The sequence below is a fragment of the Gossypium hirsutum genome, chromosome A13, assembly GCF_007990345.1.
Source record: "Gossypium hirsutum isolate 1008001.06 chromosome A13, Gossypium_hirsutum_v2.1, whole genome shotgun sequence".
Taxonomy (NCBI): domain Eukaryota; kingdom Viridiplantae; phylum Streptophyta; class Magnoliopsida; order Malvales; family Malvaceae; genus Gossypium; species Gossypium hirsutum.
In genome coordinates this window covers 111,454,266-111,472,660 of record NC_053436.1, presented here as the reverse complement: position 1 = coordinate 111,472,660, position 18,395 = coordinate 111,454,266, and the positions used below count along the sequence as shown (strand labels likewise).

At 33.7% G+C, this 18,395-nt stretch overlaps 4 protein-coding genes across 20 annotated transcripts; 2 read left to right on the top strand and 2 right to left on the bottom strand.

Moving 5' to 3' along the window:
* The first annotated feature begins 2,524 nt into the window (after window positions 1-2,524).
* On the top strand, window positions 2,525-4,095 carry LOC107961245 (probable N-acetyltransferase HLS1). The gene is made up of 2 exons (XM_016897434.2): window positions 2,525-2,757; window positions 2,841-4,095. Exons 1-2 carry the CDS (start codon window positions 2,578-2,580, stop codon window positions 3,810-3,812), a joined length of 1,152 nt encoding a protein of 383 aa, XP_016752923.2. The 5' UTR covers window positions 2,525-2,577; the 3' UTR covers window positions 3,813-4,095.
* A 988-nt stretch (window positions 4,096-5,083) lies between these two features.
* LOC107957658 (protein NETWORKED 4A) lies at window positions 5,084-13,938 on the bottom strand. The gene is made up of 2 exons (XM_016893204.2): window positions 13,707-13,938; window positions 5,084-7,173 (listed from the first exon to the last, which is right to left on the bottom strand). The coding sequence occupies exon 2, from the start codon at window positions 7,153-7,155 to the stop codon at window positions 5,464-5,466; it is 1,692 nt and encodes a 563-aa protein (XP_016748693.1). The 5' UTR covers window positions 7,156-7,173; window positions 13,707-13,938; the 3' UTR covers window positions 5,084-5,463.
* On the top strand, window positions 8,276-12,245 carry LOC107957659 (endo-1,4-beta-xylanase 5). 17 transcript variants are annotated; one of them, XR_005907939.1, is made up of 11 exons: window positions 8,276-8,704; window positions 9,237-9,359; window positions 9,540-9,641; window positions 9,737-9,883; window positions 9,961-10,133; window positions 10,694-10,780; window positions 10,969-11,058; window positions 11,201-11,255; window positions 11,367-11,464; window positions 11,745-11,802; window positions 11,961-12,245. XR_005907939.1 is itself a non-coding variant. In XM_041085988.1 (5 exons), the coding sequence occupies exons 2-5, from the start codon at window positions 9,336-9,338 to the stop codon at window positions 9,976-9,978; spliced, it is 291 nt and encodes a 96-aa protein (XP_040941922.1). In that variant the 5' UTR covers window positions 8,276-8,704; window positions 9,206-9,335; the 3' UTR covers window positions 9,979-10,346. The 17 variants fall into 17 exon arrangements, 4 of the variants coding, with proteins under 4 accessions (XP_040941922.1, XP_040941923.1, XP_040941921.1 ...); XR_005907941.1 differs by having other exon boundaries at window positions 9,206-9,359; window positions 10,511-10,780; XR_005907937.1 differs by having other exon boundaries at window positions 8,276-8,794.
* Window positions 13,939-14,973: 1,035 nt separating the features above from the next.
* LOC107957656 (ran-binding protein 1 homolog a) lies at window positions 14,974-18,091 on the bottom strand. The gene is made up of 4 exons (XM_016893203.2): window positions 17,176-18,091; window positions 16,921-17,072; window positions 16,697-16,822; window positions 14,974-15,416 (listed from the first exon to the last, which is right to left on the bottom strand). The coding sequence occupies exons 1-4, from the start codon at window positions 17,328-17,330 to the stop codon at window positions 15,199-15,201; spliced, it is 651 nt and encodes a 216-aa protein (XP_016748692.1). The 5' UTR covers window positions 17,331-18,091; the 3' UTR covers window positions 14,974-15,198.
* Between the last annotated feature and the right edge of the window lie 304 nt (window positions 18,092-18,395).

Genomic DNA, 18,395 nt, shown 5'->3' with positions numbered 1-18,395 from the left:
ACCTTGGCAACATCCTCTTCTACGAGTTGATGTCATGTCATAAAACAGAAGGCAATTATGTACAGAAGTTTGTCTTACCATAGCTTTTCTTAAATTAAAATTGATCTTTAGCATTTGAACGACCTATATGTATATATTTCAAGCTTGAACTAGAGTTATGTTTGATGCAATTGTTCCATGGTTACCAGTCCAGGCTAAATTTTGTCATTTCACAAGGCTTTTATATATTATTATGGGTAAGTCGGATAATAACCTAGTGAAAAGGAGAAAGTAAAAATACAAGTGGGAAATAATAATAATAATAATATAGTTGCTTTAACATATATATTTTGTTCTAAATTGTAGGAGAGTAGAGAAGAAGGCTTAATGCAGCAAAAACCCAGACGACAAATGCCCCTCTCTGCAATTCAATGTTGTGAAATAAAGGAAAAACTACATGTACATGATCTCATGCATCTTTTAGCTTATGCAACACGTGTTTTATCATTATCATAATTATATATACGTGAGATTAATAATTGTGTATCCGATTTGTGTTTTGTTTGGTATCCATTAGTTATATATTTCGTTCAAAATTGAAGCTATTTCCTCTTCTTATTTTGAATATATACTGTTGGATGCATGGTTTTTGTAGGTTCCTTATTATATTTAAACTCTCTCCTAACTACCTTAGATTAGGATTCGGGATTAAGACACATTGTTATGAATACATCTTATCATCAAGTGAAGTCAACTTTGCATAAAAAGTCTTTCGGAACATACTAAGAAAAATAATGAAACTAAGAGCTTTAAATGGGAAATGGCATAACCATCCCAGTATTACAACAATAGATGGAAGTATGCAACACCCTCACGTCACCCTTTCATTTTTAAATATACCCAACGAAGAAAACCATGCACACAACGTGGTTAATGCACATATTTGCAAACACTCTTTAATGGGCTAGGGAATTGATCCGTTTTGAATGGTGTGAACTTCTTTTTTTGAAAAGCGAATGTGAGGCCGGTTGAGTGGATTTTTTTTAACGGTGAATATGGAACACTTTTAGTAATATTGCTTGCCCCGCCCTGTCTAGCCCATTCCACATGGTAAAATTATTATTTTATTTTTGTATATATATAACTATTAAAAGAGTAAAAATGTATTATAGAAAAAATTCTTATATTTTATGTTTAAATTTTTTTTTAAAGAATTATGTTCAAATACTTATTTATTTTAAAAATATAAAAAATAAAAGAAATATAATAAAAAGTAAATCAATACTGAGTGGAGTGGGGTAAGGATGGAGGCATCCAATATCTATAGAGATAATAGTAGTTTTCAAAATTATACATGTATATAGTAACATCCACCCTTGCACTATTCCATGTCATCCCCATTGGAGGCCAATAGGTTTGATGATTATTAAAATTAATCAACCAAAATTCATATTAATAAGCTGTAATAAATATTATCTTATATGTATAAGTGTGTGTTTTGAAAGTTGAAAGCTGTAATTCAAACCGGCCAATACCAAGGTTCTTAAAATGGAGACTCCTAGTAAACAAAGAGGTTTAGCAGAAATAGGAAGTTTAGACCTATGGCTATTGCATGGACTCATTGCTAGATACATACACTAATTATAGGAAGCTAAAATGTGTGTATATGTATATAGTGCAAAAAGACAGAAGAAAATTCCTCCATGTGTTTTGGAGTTTTTTTCTGTTTTGCCATCACTTGCCTTCATTCATCAATTATGGTTTTAATTTTTCAGGTGCTGTTTCCAGTAAGAATCAAAATGATGAACATATCTTTTCTTGTGATAATAATATTATTTAAGGGAGATTAAAACGATCCATTAGATCAAATCAGTATATATATGAGTTTAATATATTCAAATTATTGGATCCTTTGATTGAGGGTAGGATGGGTCGATAAATGGAGTCTGACCATTCAATGCTTTATTATCTTAACTAGCTATAAATATACCTCATCTATATATGGACGGTCACTATCTTTAAATTTGCCAAGTGTTTTTTAACACAAATTTGCTGCAATAAAGTCTTTTTATATTTTGAAAGCTCAATTCCAACCAAAACCAACAATTTTATTAACTTTTCTTTTTAGAAAAATGGGCCTTTTAACCCATAATTTTCAACCTATAACCCCAGTCTTATGTGAATGTGAATGTATTTTGACTGTAATATATAATCGCTCATTGTTTATGATTCGTTCTAGTTGATAATGACATTGAGGGAGGAATAGTTAGGCTACAACATATAGGAGCTTAGGGAGTACAATGGCGTGTCGACACTGAAAGTTATCCTAACAGGAAAGTTCAAAAATGGCAAAACACAAAAAGACAAAAGAAAACCACATCTCATCACCCTTTTCTGTCTTAGTACTGTTACTGTCTGAAACCCTAGCTAGGTTGATATGTTGATCACACATACAACATTATTCAACATTATACACACTCACGTGTATATATATATATGGTCGCCATGAGTTTTCCGAGCAAAGTCTCTTCATCTTCTCCAATAAATTAACATTTCTCTTTGGTGTTAGGTGGCAGTTCAATTATTGATTCATTAAATATGGGATATGGTAGTGGGGAGCTTATTATACGAAGCTACAATGCCCAAAACGACAGAGTTCGACTTGAAGGTCTGGAGAGTATATGTGAAGTAGGTCCAGCTGATAAACCATTTCTCTTCACAGACACTTTGGGTGACCCAATTTGCAGAATCAAAAACAGTCCCATTTACAACATGCTGGTTGGTAGCTACCATTACATTAATTATATCATTGCATTGTATCATATGATGTTATTGATCATCACCATTAATTTGTTTATTAGGTAGCCGAGTTGGCCGGTCAATTGGTTGGTGTTATCCAAGGCACAATAAAGCTAGTAACACTACACAAGCCTCCCAAGAATGTAGCCAAGGTGGGCTATATCTTAGGTTTAAGGGTTGCACCCGCTTACCGACGACAAGGAATCGGCTCGAGATTAGTGACCAAACTCGAGGAATGGTTCGTTGCATGCAACGTCGATTATACTTACATGGCCACCGAGAAAGATAACGAAGCCTCCTACAAGCTCTTCGTAAACAAACTCGGTTACGTTAAGTTTCGAACCCCGGCCATTCTCGTAAACCCTGTTAACCATCATCGGTCATCTCAGATATCGTCGAACTTCAAACTAACAAAGCTCAAAATCAAAGAAGCCGAATCTCTCTACCGTAAATACTTGTCTTCAACAGAGTTCTTCCCAATTGATATAGGCAATATACTAAGAAACAAGCTAAGCTTAGGGACTTGGGTGGCTTATCCCAAAGGTGAAATATGGGGCAAAGTCCCTACTAGTTGGGCCATGCTAAGTGTATGGAATAGTGGTGAGCTTTTCAAATTAAGGTTAGGGAATGTACCCATATCTTGTTTCATGTACACCAAGAGCTCACAGTTGATCCAAAAGTTTCTTCCCTGCTTTAAATTGCCAAGCATACCAGATTTTTTCAATCCATTCGGGTTCTACTTCATATATGGAGTTTACGGTGAAGGTCCATTATATGGCAAGCTGGTGAAAAGCCTGTGTAATTTCGTCCATAACATGGCTTCATCAAAATCCAAAGATTGTAAGGTGATTGTTACAGAAATTGGAGGTAATGACACAAGATCAAAACTTCACATCCCACATCGGAAATCAATGTCTTGCTCAGAGGATTTGTGGTGTATAAAGAGCTTGAAAAACGAAGATGGAAAGAGGGTTCATAAATTGACGACAATGCCACCAACAAGAACCCTTTTTGTAGACCCTAGAGAGGTTTGAAAATGAAACCAAGATATGAAAAAATGTTGTTTAAATAGGTGCCGCCCTCCAATCAAGGCAAAACACTTGCTGATCAAACATTTCGGCGCAGCTTCTTTATTTGTCATGTTGTAATAACATATTTTTCTCAAGTGTAACCCTAGTTTATACAAAAAGGAACGAAGTTGGTTAGGCTTTAGGTGACTTATCATGTCGATGTGACTATGTAATTTACATAAAGCACTAGCCATTTGGCATCTCTTCTGTCTTTACTATATATGGAATATTATTGCCAATGTTGATTTCCTTTGTTTTCGTTTAAGCCTCCTAATTAGACTTACCTTTTAGTAATCATCAATAATTAGTATAGTGGCAAATGATTTTTGCTCCACTTTGCTAGGACCGCTCGGGTCATTCGCTCCACGAGTAGTACACCCAGATTTCTCATAGGACCTACTTATTAATCATTACATTAGACATCAATCACAATGTTTCATTTGAAGTATTCCAAATTATATCTAGTATCACTTTCTCTTAAGCTATAACGTCACTTGATTAGTTATCTTATACCCATTAATAATAACTTTACACGTGACACTTCGAGACAAAAGATAATACATATCACTTATGGCCTAATGTAAGGTCATGATAAGTAAGTCTTCATACTTTCTCTTCTTACCTTAGCTCCAAATTTTCTCTCAGGCCACCTCATAAGATGGCTCATGTCTTAAATAGGTTGAACGTTCCATCTCGATCATCCATTCCTTTGTGAATCAATTAAGTATCAGCAACTTTCGTCAAGGGTGATATCGGTTCGATTCGGTCAGGTATTTTAGATTTTTTGAACTGTTCTTCATAATTTGATTTGGTTCTCGATTTTTTCATATTAACTTTATGTTCTTCATAATTTGATTTGATTCTCGATTTTTTCATATTAATTTTTTGTTTTAGATTTTTAAATATATTTTGACTAAATGAGTTTTTTTCATGCCTTTTAAATATTATTTTACAAAATTTCAAAATCTTTTTTCATAAGTATTTCTAAAAATAATTATAAGTTTTAAGAATTTTTCAATAAATCAAATATAAAATATTTATTTTTTATATCATAAAAATTAAAATTTATTATATATTAAATAAGTGTTAAAATTCGATTAGATTTTGACTAATTATGATTTTTAAACTTATATTCGATAATTCGTCCAAACACCTTAATACAAGTCAATTTTCAATTTTTCGATTTTTCTTACTCAGTCTATCTTTTGTTACTTCATAAAAGATCCATGAACATATATATAATGACATTTAATATATATATATAAATATAGGATCCATGCAACATATAATAGGATGGATTTCTCCCACCCTGTATATATACATATACATATATGTCAACTTATCTTGATTCAATGCATAATTGATCAATGACTACAATTTGAGAAGCAGTATAGCAAGACGTGTACCACATTGAGCCCTGATAACATGTGCATGGGCATGTATGTACAGAAACAGGATGAAACACTTGACGGTAAGGCCTAGCGAAGCTTAAAGTGATACCCAAACAGAACCCCCACGAAGTTCATCCTCTCGAGCCACTGATCGATCTGACCCGAAGTTGAATGTGCTTTGTTGATTGTTTGGTTCTCTTGTTAAACAAGAAACATTGCAATGTTCATGTTGCCAAAATAGGGACTCGCTTGTTCCCAGTAAATGCTTGCTTAAGCTTATAATACCCATCTCTATAATGTTCGAGAGAGAAGCAGAGTTGTCGTATAGCTTCTCGTTTCTCTTCCGCAGCTTCCTCTATTGCTCTACTTTGCCTCTCGATTTCATCCTCTAGTTCCTTAGCTTTTCCTTGCATTTCCTCCACCAATTTGTTTGCTCCTTCAGCACTAGCGATTAGTTCCCCGTGCTCCACACGTAATCGGTGCAGTTGCTCATCCATTTCAACAATTTGATCACCTTTATAACCAACTGCTTCTTCAAGTAAATCGATTTTCATCTTGAGCTCATCTCTCTCGGATTTCAAAGTCTCGAGTTTTTCATTTAGAATTTTAATGGAATCACCTCTCTTAGTAATCTCTGTTTTCAACGCCTCGATTTCATCGTGCAGCCTCTCCTCCAATTCTCGTTTTTCATTAAGAACATTTCTAATCTCTTCCTCCAAAGACCGAGCATGCGACTCCCCATCCCTAAGTTGTTCTTCTAAATAACTTCGTTCCTCCAACAATTTCGATACCTCAGCTCCGATCTGCGCTTTTTCGTTAAAAATCTTCATCTCGGCATCGGATACGACCATCTTTAATTCCCTAATCTCATTATCCCGGCTCACTAAACCATCCTTTAACATAGCCATTCTCCCCTGCAGCTTGCAAACCTCTTTTTTCAGTATACTCAGTTTCGTATTCGATGTCCTTATCTCACTTTGAGCCATATCGAGCTGGCCCTGCAAACTTTGAATCTTTTCAAACGCCTGTTTATTCTCGAGTTTCAAACACGCGATTTCCGTTTCGGGATCCCGAAGCATTTCTTTAGTCATATTGAACTCATCCTCCAAGGGCAGGATCTTGCCATCATCATGCAGGATTTCTTTATCCACCTTGTTTTGAACCATTGATGTGTCAGTTTTAACACTATCTTCTTCGGATGAATCCGATTCCGATGTTTCCATCTGTTTATATTTCTGTAGCTCAATTGTCAACCAATTGTTTTTTTCTTCGGAAAGTCGTAGTTTTCTATTAACAATCTTCAATTCTTCCTCATACTTTCTAATCCGAGCAAGCAGTTCCGATTCATCCTCAAGTATTTGTAGCTTCTCTTTCATTTCGCGGAGCTCAATCTCCAATTCAATCGTCTTCCGACCCGCCCCTTGATCGCCTAAATTCATCGTTGATGAAACCGTGTAATTATTAACCGATCCATCATCAGAGTCCGGTTCGGAATCTGTTACATAAGACGACTCGTCATCTCCTTTCTGGTACATATCGCTCCAACTAGAACCAAGGAAGAATTCAAAACCGGCAGCTCGTGTACCGGACCTCCTACGAGTCAACCTTTGTTCAGGAGAGGGAAATGTAGGCGGCAATTCAAAGCCATTATCTGAGACACCTGAACCTTGAGATTGAACGTCCAACTGAACATTCCTCCTCAATTCTCCTTTAAGATAATCATTACGCTCCACCAATGTTCGATATAAACGGTAGAACTCCTCAACATGAGCCACAAGCTCCGGCCGTTTCTGATAATACATCTCGGCCTTTTTGGCAAAGGAATCCGCATCTTGGTCAATCAGATTCAACATCTGTTTGACTCTTCGATCCATTTCTGCAGATAGCCATTTTTTGGTTATTTTCTTCTTCGGCATTTCGGCAAATCCAAATTACTGCAGAATCACAAAAAGATGCAGAATCAAATAAGCCTTAGCCTAAAGGCATGTAAACAAATGGAGGAGAACAAGAGACAAACTGCCAAGTGCCTAATATTATACTTTTACTTCTTTTAACATAAACCAAACAAAGATCAAATTAGGACACAACCAAAGGATTTAGACCACAATTTTCATTTTCAGTTGCAACAAACTAAACCATTGTTTAAAAAATGAAGCAACAAACATAAAGGTAGCGGTAGTTAGTTCGTTGCGGGAATGCCTTACTACAGTATCTCAAAAAGGCTAATATATTTTTTAACGTGGCCACCATGTAATTCTATTTTGTTTTTCTCAATATAAGTCATTTCTCAATTCAACCAAACAAGTGTGTTGGAAATGAGAACCGGGATTATGTACACCGATTTATATTCATCACCAAGCGTTCGAGCTACATGCTTGAATGCAATGTTTATAATTTGTTTTCTCTTTTCATAAGAGTAGGGTTAAAGTTGTCTTAAAGCTCAAATTCGAGATGATGGAATAAAAGATAATGTTTCTACATTATTATAATAGAAGCTAATTACAGTATATATGTATACGGAGTTAGATTGCATTTTATCTCCTCTACTTAAAAAATGAGTAAATTAATCTATATGTTTTATATCAAAAAGCATATTAGTCTTTTTGTTAAAAATTTTATTTATTTCTCCAGTAAAAAATTAATCCCTATTCATAAACATGAGTTATACGTGGCACACCACATGCCGTTATCTAATTATTCCGCCAACCACATCATTTTTTAACAATACAAATTAATGAATGAAATTTAAAAAAAAATGGCTACTCTAATCTTTAATTTAACCTACATTATTTTTTTATTAAATGACACCAGATGAAATTTGAGTCCCCTCCATGATAATTTTTACTGTAGGTTAAAATACTACAAAGAACTATTGAATTATTATATTTTATTAGAATAAAATCTTTTTTTATATAGAAGGAAAAGAATGGACCAAATACAGTCAATATAGATATTATTAGCACGCACATTATCAGCGCCAGTTCAGCCGTCCAGGCCTCTAAAACAAAACGCCATTATTATTACAATCGCGGCAATTTTATTACATCCGTCAATCAAAACAACATCCAGCTTACTTCAACACCAAATAACAAAAACAAAAAAACTTCGGGCCCCTTTGGATGCAAACGCACAACAGTGCGTTGAATGTTTTCCCCTCTATTATCAATCTCACTGCACTGGACTAGACTCTGGACAGTCTTTGGATGTGTTGGCTTCCAGTACAGTGAGGAATTTCTACTGCACTGGACAGCCTTAAGCTGACTGGTGCTAAAAGCTTCAGTAAAAATTTAGCAACTTCAGTTACTTTTTCTTTTCCTCTTTTACCCATCTATTCTTCAGTTGCATTCTTCAGGTTTTTCTGATGTTTGGTTACCCTTCTTCTCCTCTTTCCCATTCCCTTTCCCCTTCCCCTTGGGTTGCAAATCAGTTTGGTCAATGACCTCTTCCGGTTCCTCCTTCATCCAGGTAAGGCTCTTTCTCCTTCTTCCGTTCTTCATTCCTTTTTCAGATCGTTGAAATCAAGGAGAAATCCAAAGACCTACATGCTCTAATCAGGTATTCCATTAAAAACTAATAGCTTTTATTTATCGATTTTTAAATGTGCATGCATATAATTATTTGAAGAAACAAATAGTTCGTTGTGGAAATTCTTATATGAGATTTTTTTTTCTTCTACTGAATTTCTGGGTTTTGTTGGAATCCTTGAAAAATATATATTTCCTTGTCAGATCGTGATGATATTGACTAGATTGGTTGTCTTTGGATTACATTAATGACCTTTCGATTGGAAAAAGAAGTGTTGGGTCGATCTTGCTTTTGACCAATGATGAGGGTTTAGTGAATATCAGAATTATGGAATCAATTTATGTTTTCTTTCCGATAATTTTAATTGTTTGCAATGATAATTGTTCAAGTGGAAAACTTTTACTGTGAGTATCAGACAAATTGTATTTTGAAACATTACAGGATTGGCTTACTCTGTTTGGTGCAATTACAGCTTGGATCAAAATACAATGTGCAAATTCAGCTCTCATTAGGGCAAGCTTGAAGACAGAAAACAGAACATATAATTGTATAGGGACTGTTTTGGCTAAGAATGGTTGCTGGTCATTTCTCAAAGGTGGATTTGTTCTTGATTCACCTTCAAATTTAGCTTTACTGCAATTCCAAGTGAACCTGTTTTCAAATCAATATAAATTTAGGCTTTTATATGTGAAAAAGATTGAGCATTAGATTATTAATGCTGTCACTGATTTTTGCTTCTAAGAACCCTTTTTTTTCTAATGTCCTGGATATGCAGAACTCAGATGATAGAGACATTGATATAACAATTGGTAGTTCCTCGTTACAGCCATTTACAGATCAAGAATGGAGGTTTAACCAGCAATTCATGATTAACACTGTAATTACTGTTGACACACTTTGTGAAATGATATTTCAACAATGGTAATGTTCAATATCTTAACAAAATTACTTACCGTCTATTTTTTCCCCCAGCAAAGGAAGCGTGCTGTAACAATACATGTCTCAGATCAACAAGGTAATAGGTTGCAAGGAGCACTAATAACTATAAACCAAGTCTCAAAGGATTTTCCATTTGGTTTTGCAATAGCACACACCATTCTTGGGAATTTGCCCTATCAGGTATGTGTTCATATTCATTTCTTAATACTTGTCGGACAATGCTAGCTAATTGATCTTGTTTTCTTTTTGTCTTCCAGAACTGGTTTGTTGAATGATTCAATGCAGCAGTGTTTGAAAATGAACTGAAATGGTATGCAACAGAACCAGATCAAGGGAAGACCAACTACACCTTAGCTGACCAAATGCTGGAGTTTGTTAGAGCCCACCAAATAATAGCCAGAGGCCACAACATATTCTGGGAAGACCCCAAGTACATGCCTGCATGAGTGAAATTACTTTTGTCTTCTGCTAGATTAAAATGTTTTAGGCAGTTGAAACTAGCAACTGATGCAATTTCTTTCTTTGAGCATCTAATACATTAATAAGTAGTGTCGTGAAATTCTTATGAAAAACTTCTAGTTTTTGTAAAAGACAATGTTAATGAAACCCTTGCCGAGGAAATGAATGGAAATCTTTTCTAAAATGTAAATAATGGGAAAGAAATGAGGTGAAGCACATAAATCTCTTCAAGTAGCAAATATATTGTGCAGTTGTTTTGCTGAAGAATATGTGGACTTACTGTTGTATCAATTGACTGAATTCATAGTTGGTAGCAACTTAATATTATGTTCGGTAATGATTTTCCAGTGTATCCATCGCCTAGTGAGCAGTCAGCAGCTGACGATGCTCAAAAGCAAAAGCTGGATGATGCCGACAAAAAAATTACTATTTTCTTATTCCATAATTCTATTCCTTTTAGTGCTGCTAAATCCATGTATTTGCATGTTGAATTTTATATAAGCAAATTAAGTGATCAGTTTACTAATGCAGGGAAGAAGCAGATGAGTTGTGCCGAACTCGGGAGGAGAAAGATGACAGTTCATGCACTGCCTCAGAAATGTTTTTTGAGCTGTTGATGTATAAACATTTTCCTTCTTTGAGCTAAATACTATTTGTTGTTTACTTATAAGTGATCTATGAGCTGTTACCAGTAGTAATTTAGATTCTTGGTCTCCAAAATGTTGGTGTATAAACAATCATGAGAAGGAAAATGTTCGTTTTGCAGCCAACAGAAATTTCATGGTTTTTATGTTTATTGATTGTAGGCTGTCAGAAAAGATAATAAACAACAGTTTAGCCTTCTTGAGGAAAATGGGGAGCTTCTGATACGTGCAAACCAAGGCCACACCGTCATGGTGATGAATTTTTCTTAAAAATTTATTAATTTCTTCATGCTTTATCTGAATTGTCACCTTAGATTATTTTTAGCTGTTGTTTTGAGCATCTTTATTTATGTCTATGCACTTCTAAGGAAGATATTGTATGTCACGTTGGCAGACAGTTGAGTCCGAAAGATTATTAAAACAAATCCTTTCAGCTGATGAAGTGCAATGTAAGAACATCATGTCTCTTAGATTTATGGACTTTCTTTATGCCTTTTATTTTGCATAATCCTCTTGATTTTCCCTGAGATGATTGTTTGCGTACATGGAACCTATAAAAGGAATTTGGAATCAATTTTGGAGTCGGGTTTGAAGCGCATGAAAAGATTGCATGTTCACTTTTCAAGTGGCTTACCGACTGACGGTGAAGTGATAAGTGGTGAGATATCATGAAATTTCTCTTTACTGTTCCTCTGAACTTTGACATACGAACTCCTTCATTTTACTCTCTATTTTTAATATGCCAGCACGATATACGTGACAAACTGCTTAGGGGTGTTATTATGCTTGTTATGAAAGGGGATTACTAAGATGCCGATATATAACGTGAATTTTAAGCAATAATGGGAAATGACAAGCACTAATCGGCATAAATTGAGTTTTAGTGAATCTAAATGCTGTACAGGGCTTATGATGATTTGTTCTTTTACCCTCTTCAGGTATGAGATGAGATGTTAAACGTTTTGATCTATCTTGATGTTAGAAAAGCTTTGGAAGGTAAGCATGCTTGCAGTTATTGCTTCGGTTCATAGAATCATGAAAGAAGCAAGTCATCTTTCTCACTTTTCTTTAGAGTGTGGCCGAACATATATTGATTTGTTCTTGCCAAACTACGGTTCTTAAGTTGTCTTCGCTTGTTTTCTTGATGACTGCAGAAGGCATGAAGCTTTACATTTCAGACAACAAAGTGATATTGACAAAGTGATATTGACTGAGGGTTTTGATGGGGTGGTACCTGTCAAGTGCTTTGAGAAAATAGAATCATGGCCAGACAGAAAACGTATACCTTTCTCAAATGTTTAAAATTGAATGATGAAATGATCAGCTTTTTTTTTTTTTTACTTTCTTTTAAACCTGTGTGATGACAAATTTGTATTTATAAAAGATGACCACCATTCATATTTGTCCAAGTCGATTACAATAAGAGTACATTTTATCTATATAAATTGTTAATCCAAGTCTGTTCAATCTTTAGACAAAATGAACCTTGCTAAACAAGTTATGCGCGCAATTTAGTTGGAGAGCTTTTTTGTTAGCTCATGTAAGACTTTTGTTGGTTAAACTATTAGAAATTCAAGAGCAAATTGGGTCCTCTAATATAAAAATAAGCAATTTAGTCCTTATATGCTTCGTTTTGAAGCAAACAAGTAACTTTTGAATAGTTTTAATATTTTTCTTATCTAAATGCTCGTGGAAAAAATTGAAAATAAATGTCTAAAAGTTTAATCATAAAAAATCCATCTTTCTACAGAAAATATAACAAAAAAAAGAAGAAGTTAAAATGAAAGAAGAAAACAACATTGAAGACCAAAATTGCTGCAATTCAAATCTAGAAACAAAATTGAAATTGAGAAAATAAAATTTACGTTTTAAATTTTAGAGTTTGAAATTGTTGATGCACAAACAATAGAATCCTAATTTTTCAATGGACAGAAAATTACTGATGAGATGAGTTGAAAGGTGCTTTACGGTCGGAAATGGAATACATAATTGGGAATATGAAGAAAAACCCTAATTCATTATGTTGTTAAGTAAATTGAACTTGGGTTGTTGATGGTAAAGTAACAATCATAAAATCAATATTCAAAGTCAAGTTCAAATATTTTAATATTTGATAGAAGAAATTTATGAAGTTTGTTGATACAATCATTAGAATATTTAATACTAAGAATTTTATTAAATTATATATTTTTGTTAAATTATATTTAATCATAATTATTTTAAATTATATTTTATAGTATAATATATTATGATTTTAGTAAATTCATATAAGAATATTTAATACTAAGAATTTTATTAAATTATATATTTTTGTTAAATTATATTTAATAATAATTATTTTAAATTATATTTTATAATATTATATATTATAATTTTAGTAAATTCATATATTCTATTAAATTATATATTTTTATTAAATTATATTTAATAATAAATTTTAATCATTTATTAATTTTGTAATTGTTAAATAATTCTAAAACTTCTATTATATATCATTTTTAATCTAATGTCCTTAAAGGTCATTTTCTATTTTCACCTCACCGCTACAGCTGCGTTTGAATCCAAACACACACTCCACCGTTGTTTCTAATCTCACCGCTACAGTATCCAATCTCACCGCCACCGTTGTTTTTAACCTCACTGGAGCTAAACACACCGCCCATCCAAACTAAACCTTCAACTCGATTTGATTCATGCTTTTCAGAAAAGAAAGAAAAATCAAAGATTTCGATTAATGCTTATTAGAAAAGTAAGAAAATCTGCTGAATTTGTAGTTATACGACGACACGACATCATAATATCTCTTGAAAATATTTTCAAAACAGTTATTTGATATCGTAGAGAATAATAATGTACAGGAAAAAAAACAACTTACAGCCAAAGGAAGAGGGTTTTGATACCTCTTATTTTTGTTTTTCGCTTGCTTGGCGTTGATCAAAGAGAGAGAGCTCCCGAGAGCTGAATGTGTAGACTGAAGCAAGGGAAAGGATGAAAGATAGGCAAAAAGCAGTGTTTAATGGACATCTATGGAGATGCCACATTCAGACTCATAACCCACATCCAAATTCAAAATTTGGGATGAGGGAACTGTTCTAATGTACGAAAGTTCCACCTTTATATATTATTTAGAGAGTAAAGTTTGAAAAAATAAAAGAATGGGGGGAGATACCAGATAAAAGAAAAAGGAGAGAGCAAGTGTAATGCCACTATCAGTGTCACCTAACCAGCTTAATGGGTGAATTTCAAATATATCTTTATATTTCAATTGAATGCCGTCGTCTTCCTTTATTTATTGCGAAACAATTAATCTAGAAGCAATACAAAGTTTTTTGCCGTCTTAATACTTTTTCACTAAAAAGCTATATATTATGTCCAATCATACAGTTCTTTTGTAATATACGTTTGTATTATTAGCTTTAGATGCGTGTGAGAATGGAGCCTTTACTCTATCATAAAATTCATGTTCGAGATTCACTTTAACAAAAAACATTAACGCATACAAAACCATCCTCATGCTCTTCCATTTTGCCATTTAAATCTTACGGTATCGTCCAAAAGGGTCATTAGACTTGATTTTAAAGTCTTTTTATTACAATCGAGCCCAGTCAAATTGAAGCTCAAGAATCATCAAATAAAGTAATGGGTTATATATACATATAATTTTACTTTAACTCAATTTTTCAATTTTTACGAGCTACAAACCACTAACATCATTATTTACATCATACTATCCAATATAAAAATATAAAATATAAAATTAAATCAAAATTAGAAATACTATCTAATATAAAATAAAGATATAAAATTGAATCAAAATTAAAAATTAATATATACATTAAAACCACGATAAAAAAATTTCACATATTTAATTCATATGTATAGTTTCAATATTTATCTCAAATCATAAAAATAAAAATTTGCTTTAATTAAGTCTCTTTTGGGGCCGGCGATTTCGTAATCATTTCTTAAATCCATATATCAGAAGTTTAGCTAAAACTAGCATCCGACTTTTAGCCAACTTCAGGCAAACCAAATTTCTTGTCACCCAAACTCTATTCTCAAGACACAAAGATCCAAATTTCAAATAAATAAACAACCCCCCCCCAACCCCAAAAAAAAAAAAAAAAAAAACCCTTGTTTATTCTTTGTCAATGCATGGAATGAGCATAAAGAAAAATTCAGCATGATAGTATAATACTGGGAGAAGCCGGTTGAATGACCGCAAAACATGAATCTCAACATGCAAACATGACCCAGGGTACAACCAAACCATAAACACTCGAGACCATTCCAACCAATAACACATCTAGTTCCATCCGAGGAATATGCCAGTGACTACTCTCACCATATTCGCCAAAAGTACATGGCATGGAAAACAAACCCAACAGCCTTTTAAGTTGAGGAAGCTGCCTCCCCATCTTTCTTCTCGGAATCTGCCTTTTCTGTGGCTTCTGTTTCCTTTTTCTCCTCTCCAGCTTTATCCTCGGTCTTCTTTTCATCAACGCTCAACTTCTCCAGCAGTCCAGCAGCAGCAGATGCATCTTTATTTTCCTCTTTCGGTTTTTGTGATTCAGCAACTTCTTGGAACTTTTGCATGAAGGTTTTGCAATCTAATTTCAAGAACAAGAAAAATCAGCTAAAACTAGAATGCTTTGCTCCCCCCAATGAATAGAGAATTAGTCAAACAAAGGGAAAAAGATAAGGCAAATTACAAAAGGACCATTGCAAGCTAATCTATAACTACAATGCAAACCCAGCTACATTAATTATTCTTGTTAACACTTTCTTTACAAGAAACAATAAAGCCTACAGAAACAGCTTTTTAATGAAACATTTCACGTGACATATCAAGCACTAAAATATGATTATTATTACTTATTACATTAAAGACCCCAAATCATAAACAAACTATTTCTATTACTCGGTCTAAAAGACTTGCACAATGATACAGAACACTATAAGACCAAGTATTTAGGGATTAAAAGATCATTCAATAATTCAAAGCAAACAGCTAGTACTCAAGCAACAATAGTTAATTTTATATTTCTTCAGTTGGATAACCATAGTTCTGTATTTAACCGACATTTTGTAATTAATATGGAAAAAAATTCTATTTAAATGACATGATAATATACCAAATTACCATCTAATCAGTTCTCCAAATGAAAAAATATCAAACCCAAGAAAAGCACTAGGGAAAACACGCAAAGATACTTCAATTTGCCATCATAGAAATCCTCCATCCATAAAAAAATCACGTAAAATACAATTTTTCAACTTAGCTACCCGAGCAAGGTGAAAACCCGAAGTTCATGGCAACTTTGAAGGGAACAGGACTATATTATTTACTCAACATTTAGGTGTAACAGTTATTCTTACTAATATATCTTATTTCTTCATGTTCAGTATTTTGCAGTTTTCCAGCAACCACAAAAAGAACATGCAATTACCCATAAAGGAACAAAAGGAAATTTTCAATAAACCTTTCTAGCACTCTATAACCACAAACAAGACCATCTAGAACAGCTATTTTTATGTTCTCCTAACACAGCTATATGGAGAATTAGAAGGGAAAAAATCAGCAAGAATCTGCCTCAAAAGTTTTTCACTTCATCAAATATAATTTTAAATTTCAATTGCTTGGAATTGAAGTATAAGCCTTAGAATTTTGTTAAACCAAGCATTCAAACAATCAATAAGAAAAAATGCTAGTCACTAACTACTTAAAGAATATAACAATGCTCGACTCTCAAACATTCTCGAGTTACTAAGAACCTAACTTGCAGCTCCAGATCTTAGAGTAAAACAAATAATTGAAACAAAATCCATTCGATTTCATTTTGCAAACAAAAGGAAGCAAAGTGGTTTACTGTAAAAAAAATATACGTACTTTTCACAGATGCAAAACGAATGCAGAACAGATCATCTTTCAATTCACCATCAGCGTAGTCAGAAGCGTGCCACAGGCACGATTTGTCGTTCCCTGCGTGCTCCTGCACCGTCATAGTCGGCAACACTGGACAAATATTTTAGTTAATAAATATTATGAAACAAGAAAGAAAAGATATCTAAGCAGACACCGAATCGAAAAAGAGAAAAACAAAGAGAACGAACCTAAATGATTGGCGCAGATCTTGAGAGTCTTAGATTGCCTCATAACAAGGCGAACTTTTCCAGTCTCTTTGTGCTTCAACAGCTTCACAGTACCAGCGCCTCTCTCTTTCCATTGATTGCCTTCTTTATCAAATCGGTAGAGCTTCGACTTCCTAATCAATAAAATAAATATATTCAGATCGTTGGAATTTGTAGAAAAATCGGAGAACATTTGAATCGGAAATACAAATATAAGTAAAAGAGAAGAATACAGACAGATCGAGTATCGGATCTTCGTTTTCCTCGCCGGTGCTGACGGCGACTTCCTCGAGCTTGATGATAGGGGCGATTTGAGCTCCGGTGTCTTCTTCCTCGGCGGGGGCGGCATCCTCGTCTTCTCTGTGCTCCTGATCCGGTTCTTTGCTTGCCATGATTGCTTTGTTTGGAGTGAGGCGTTGGAGGTTTGCTGGCGGTAGAATATACTTTTGGGGTATAGGGTTTTTTATATATATATATTAGCGATAAGGAAGTTGTTTGATGGTAAAATTATTTTTTGATGAATTCAGTGTAGTTTAATAGTTTATTTCATTTCTTTTAGATGATTATTTAAAAACAAATTTAATTAATTAATTATTTGATTTAAACTCCTTAACAAGTAAGAAATGAGTCACGTACTAGTCTAGAAAGCGCCATCTTTTCTTTCGCGCCACCTCCATGCCCCTTTAGTTCTCCGCCGTCGCCGTCACCTATGACACTAATAACACACTAAAATTACACCGATCAATTCCTTCTAGAATTCGACATGATTAATTAGAATTATTCATAAAAGTCGACAACTCGGCCAAAAAAATCACCCTAATTCTGACTAGAAATTATCGAAACAACTTGAAATGACTTCAGTCCAGTCAAAAATTATCGATCTAGAAAATTTGAAATTTTCAAACTGCAAAACAACTCTCTCGAAGCGATTCAATCCACATTAATTCGATCCAATATCAACAATTTAAGAATAAAAAGGACAAGATTTTGCTTCCAGAAAGCTGATTCATAAAAGTCCATTGTGTGGCATTTAGGGCTGAAATCAGACTACCGTTCCAATGCCAAATTGTTCAACTTCTATTCCGCTCGAAATTTCATCGTCATTTTCGTTTTCACCCATACTAATTTGTAAATCATTTTTTATATTTTTAAAAGTTCGGGTTAAAAAGCAATTACAATTGAAAATTAAATACCATTATATAAAAGTAAACAAATATAATGGTCGAACAAAATTACAAATGGAGAAAATGTCAATAAAAAATAGAAAAGCGTTTATGATTTTACTTTTTAATGCGAATTGACACCTGCTAGAAATTGAGAAAAACAAAAAGCACAAGTGTATATCAAATGAATAACGAAGAGCTTAGCGGAGAGTGAAAATGAAGAAGACGAGAAAGAAGAAAAAAAAACATAGTATATAGATAACAAGAATAGAATAATCCTTTTTCAATCTTATT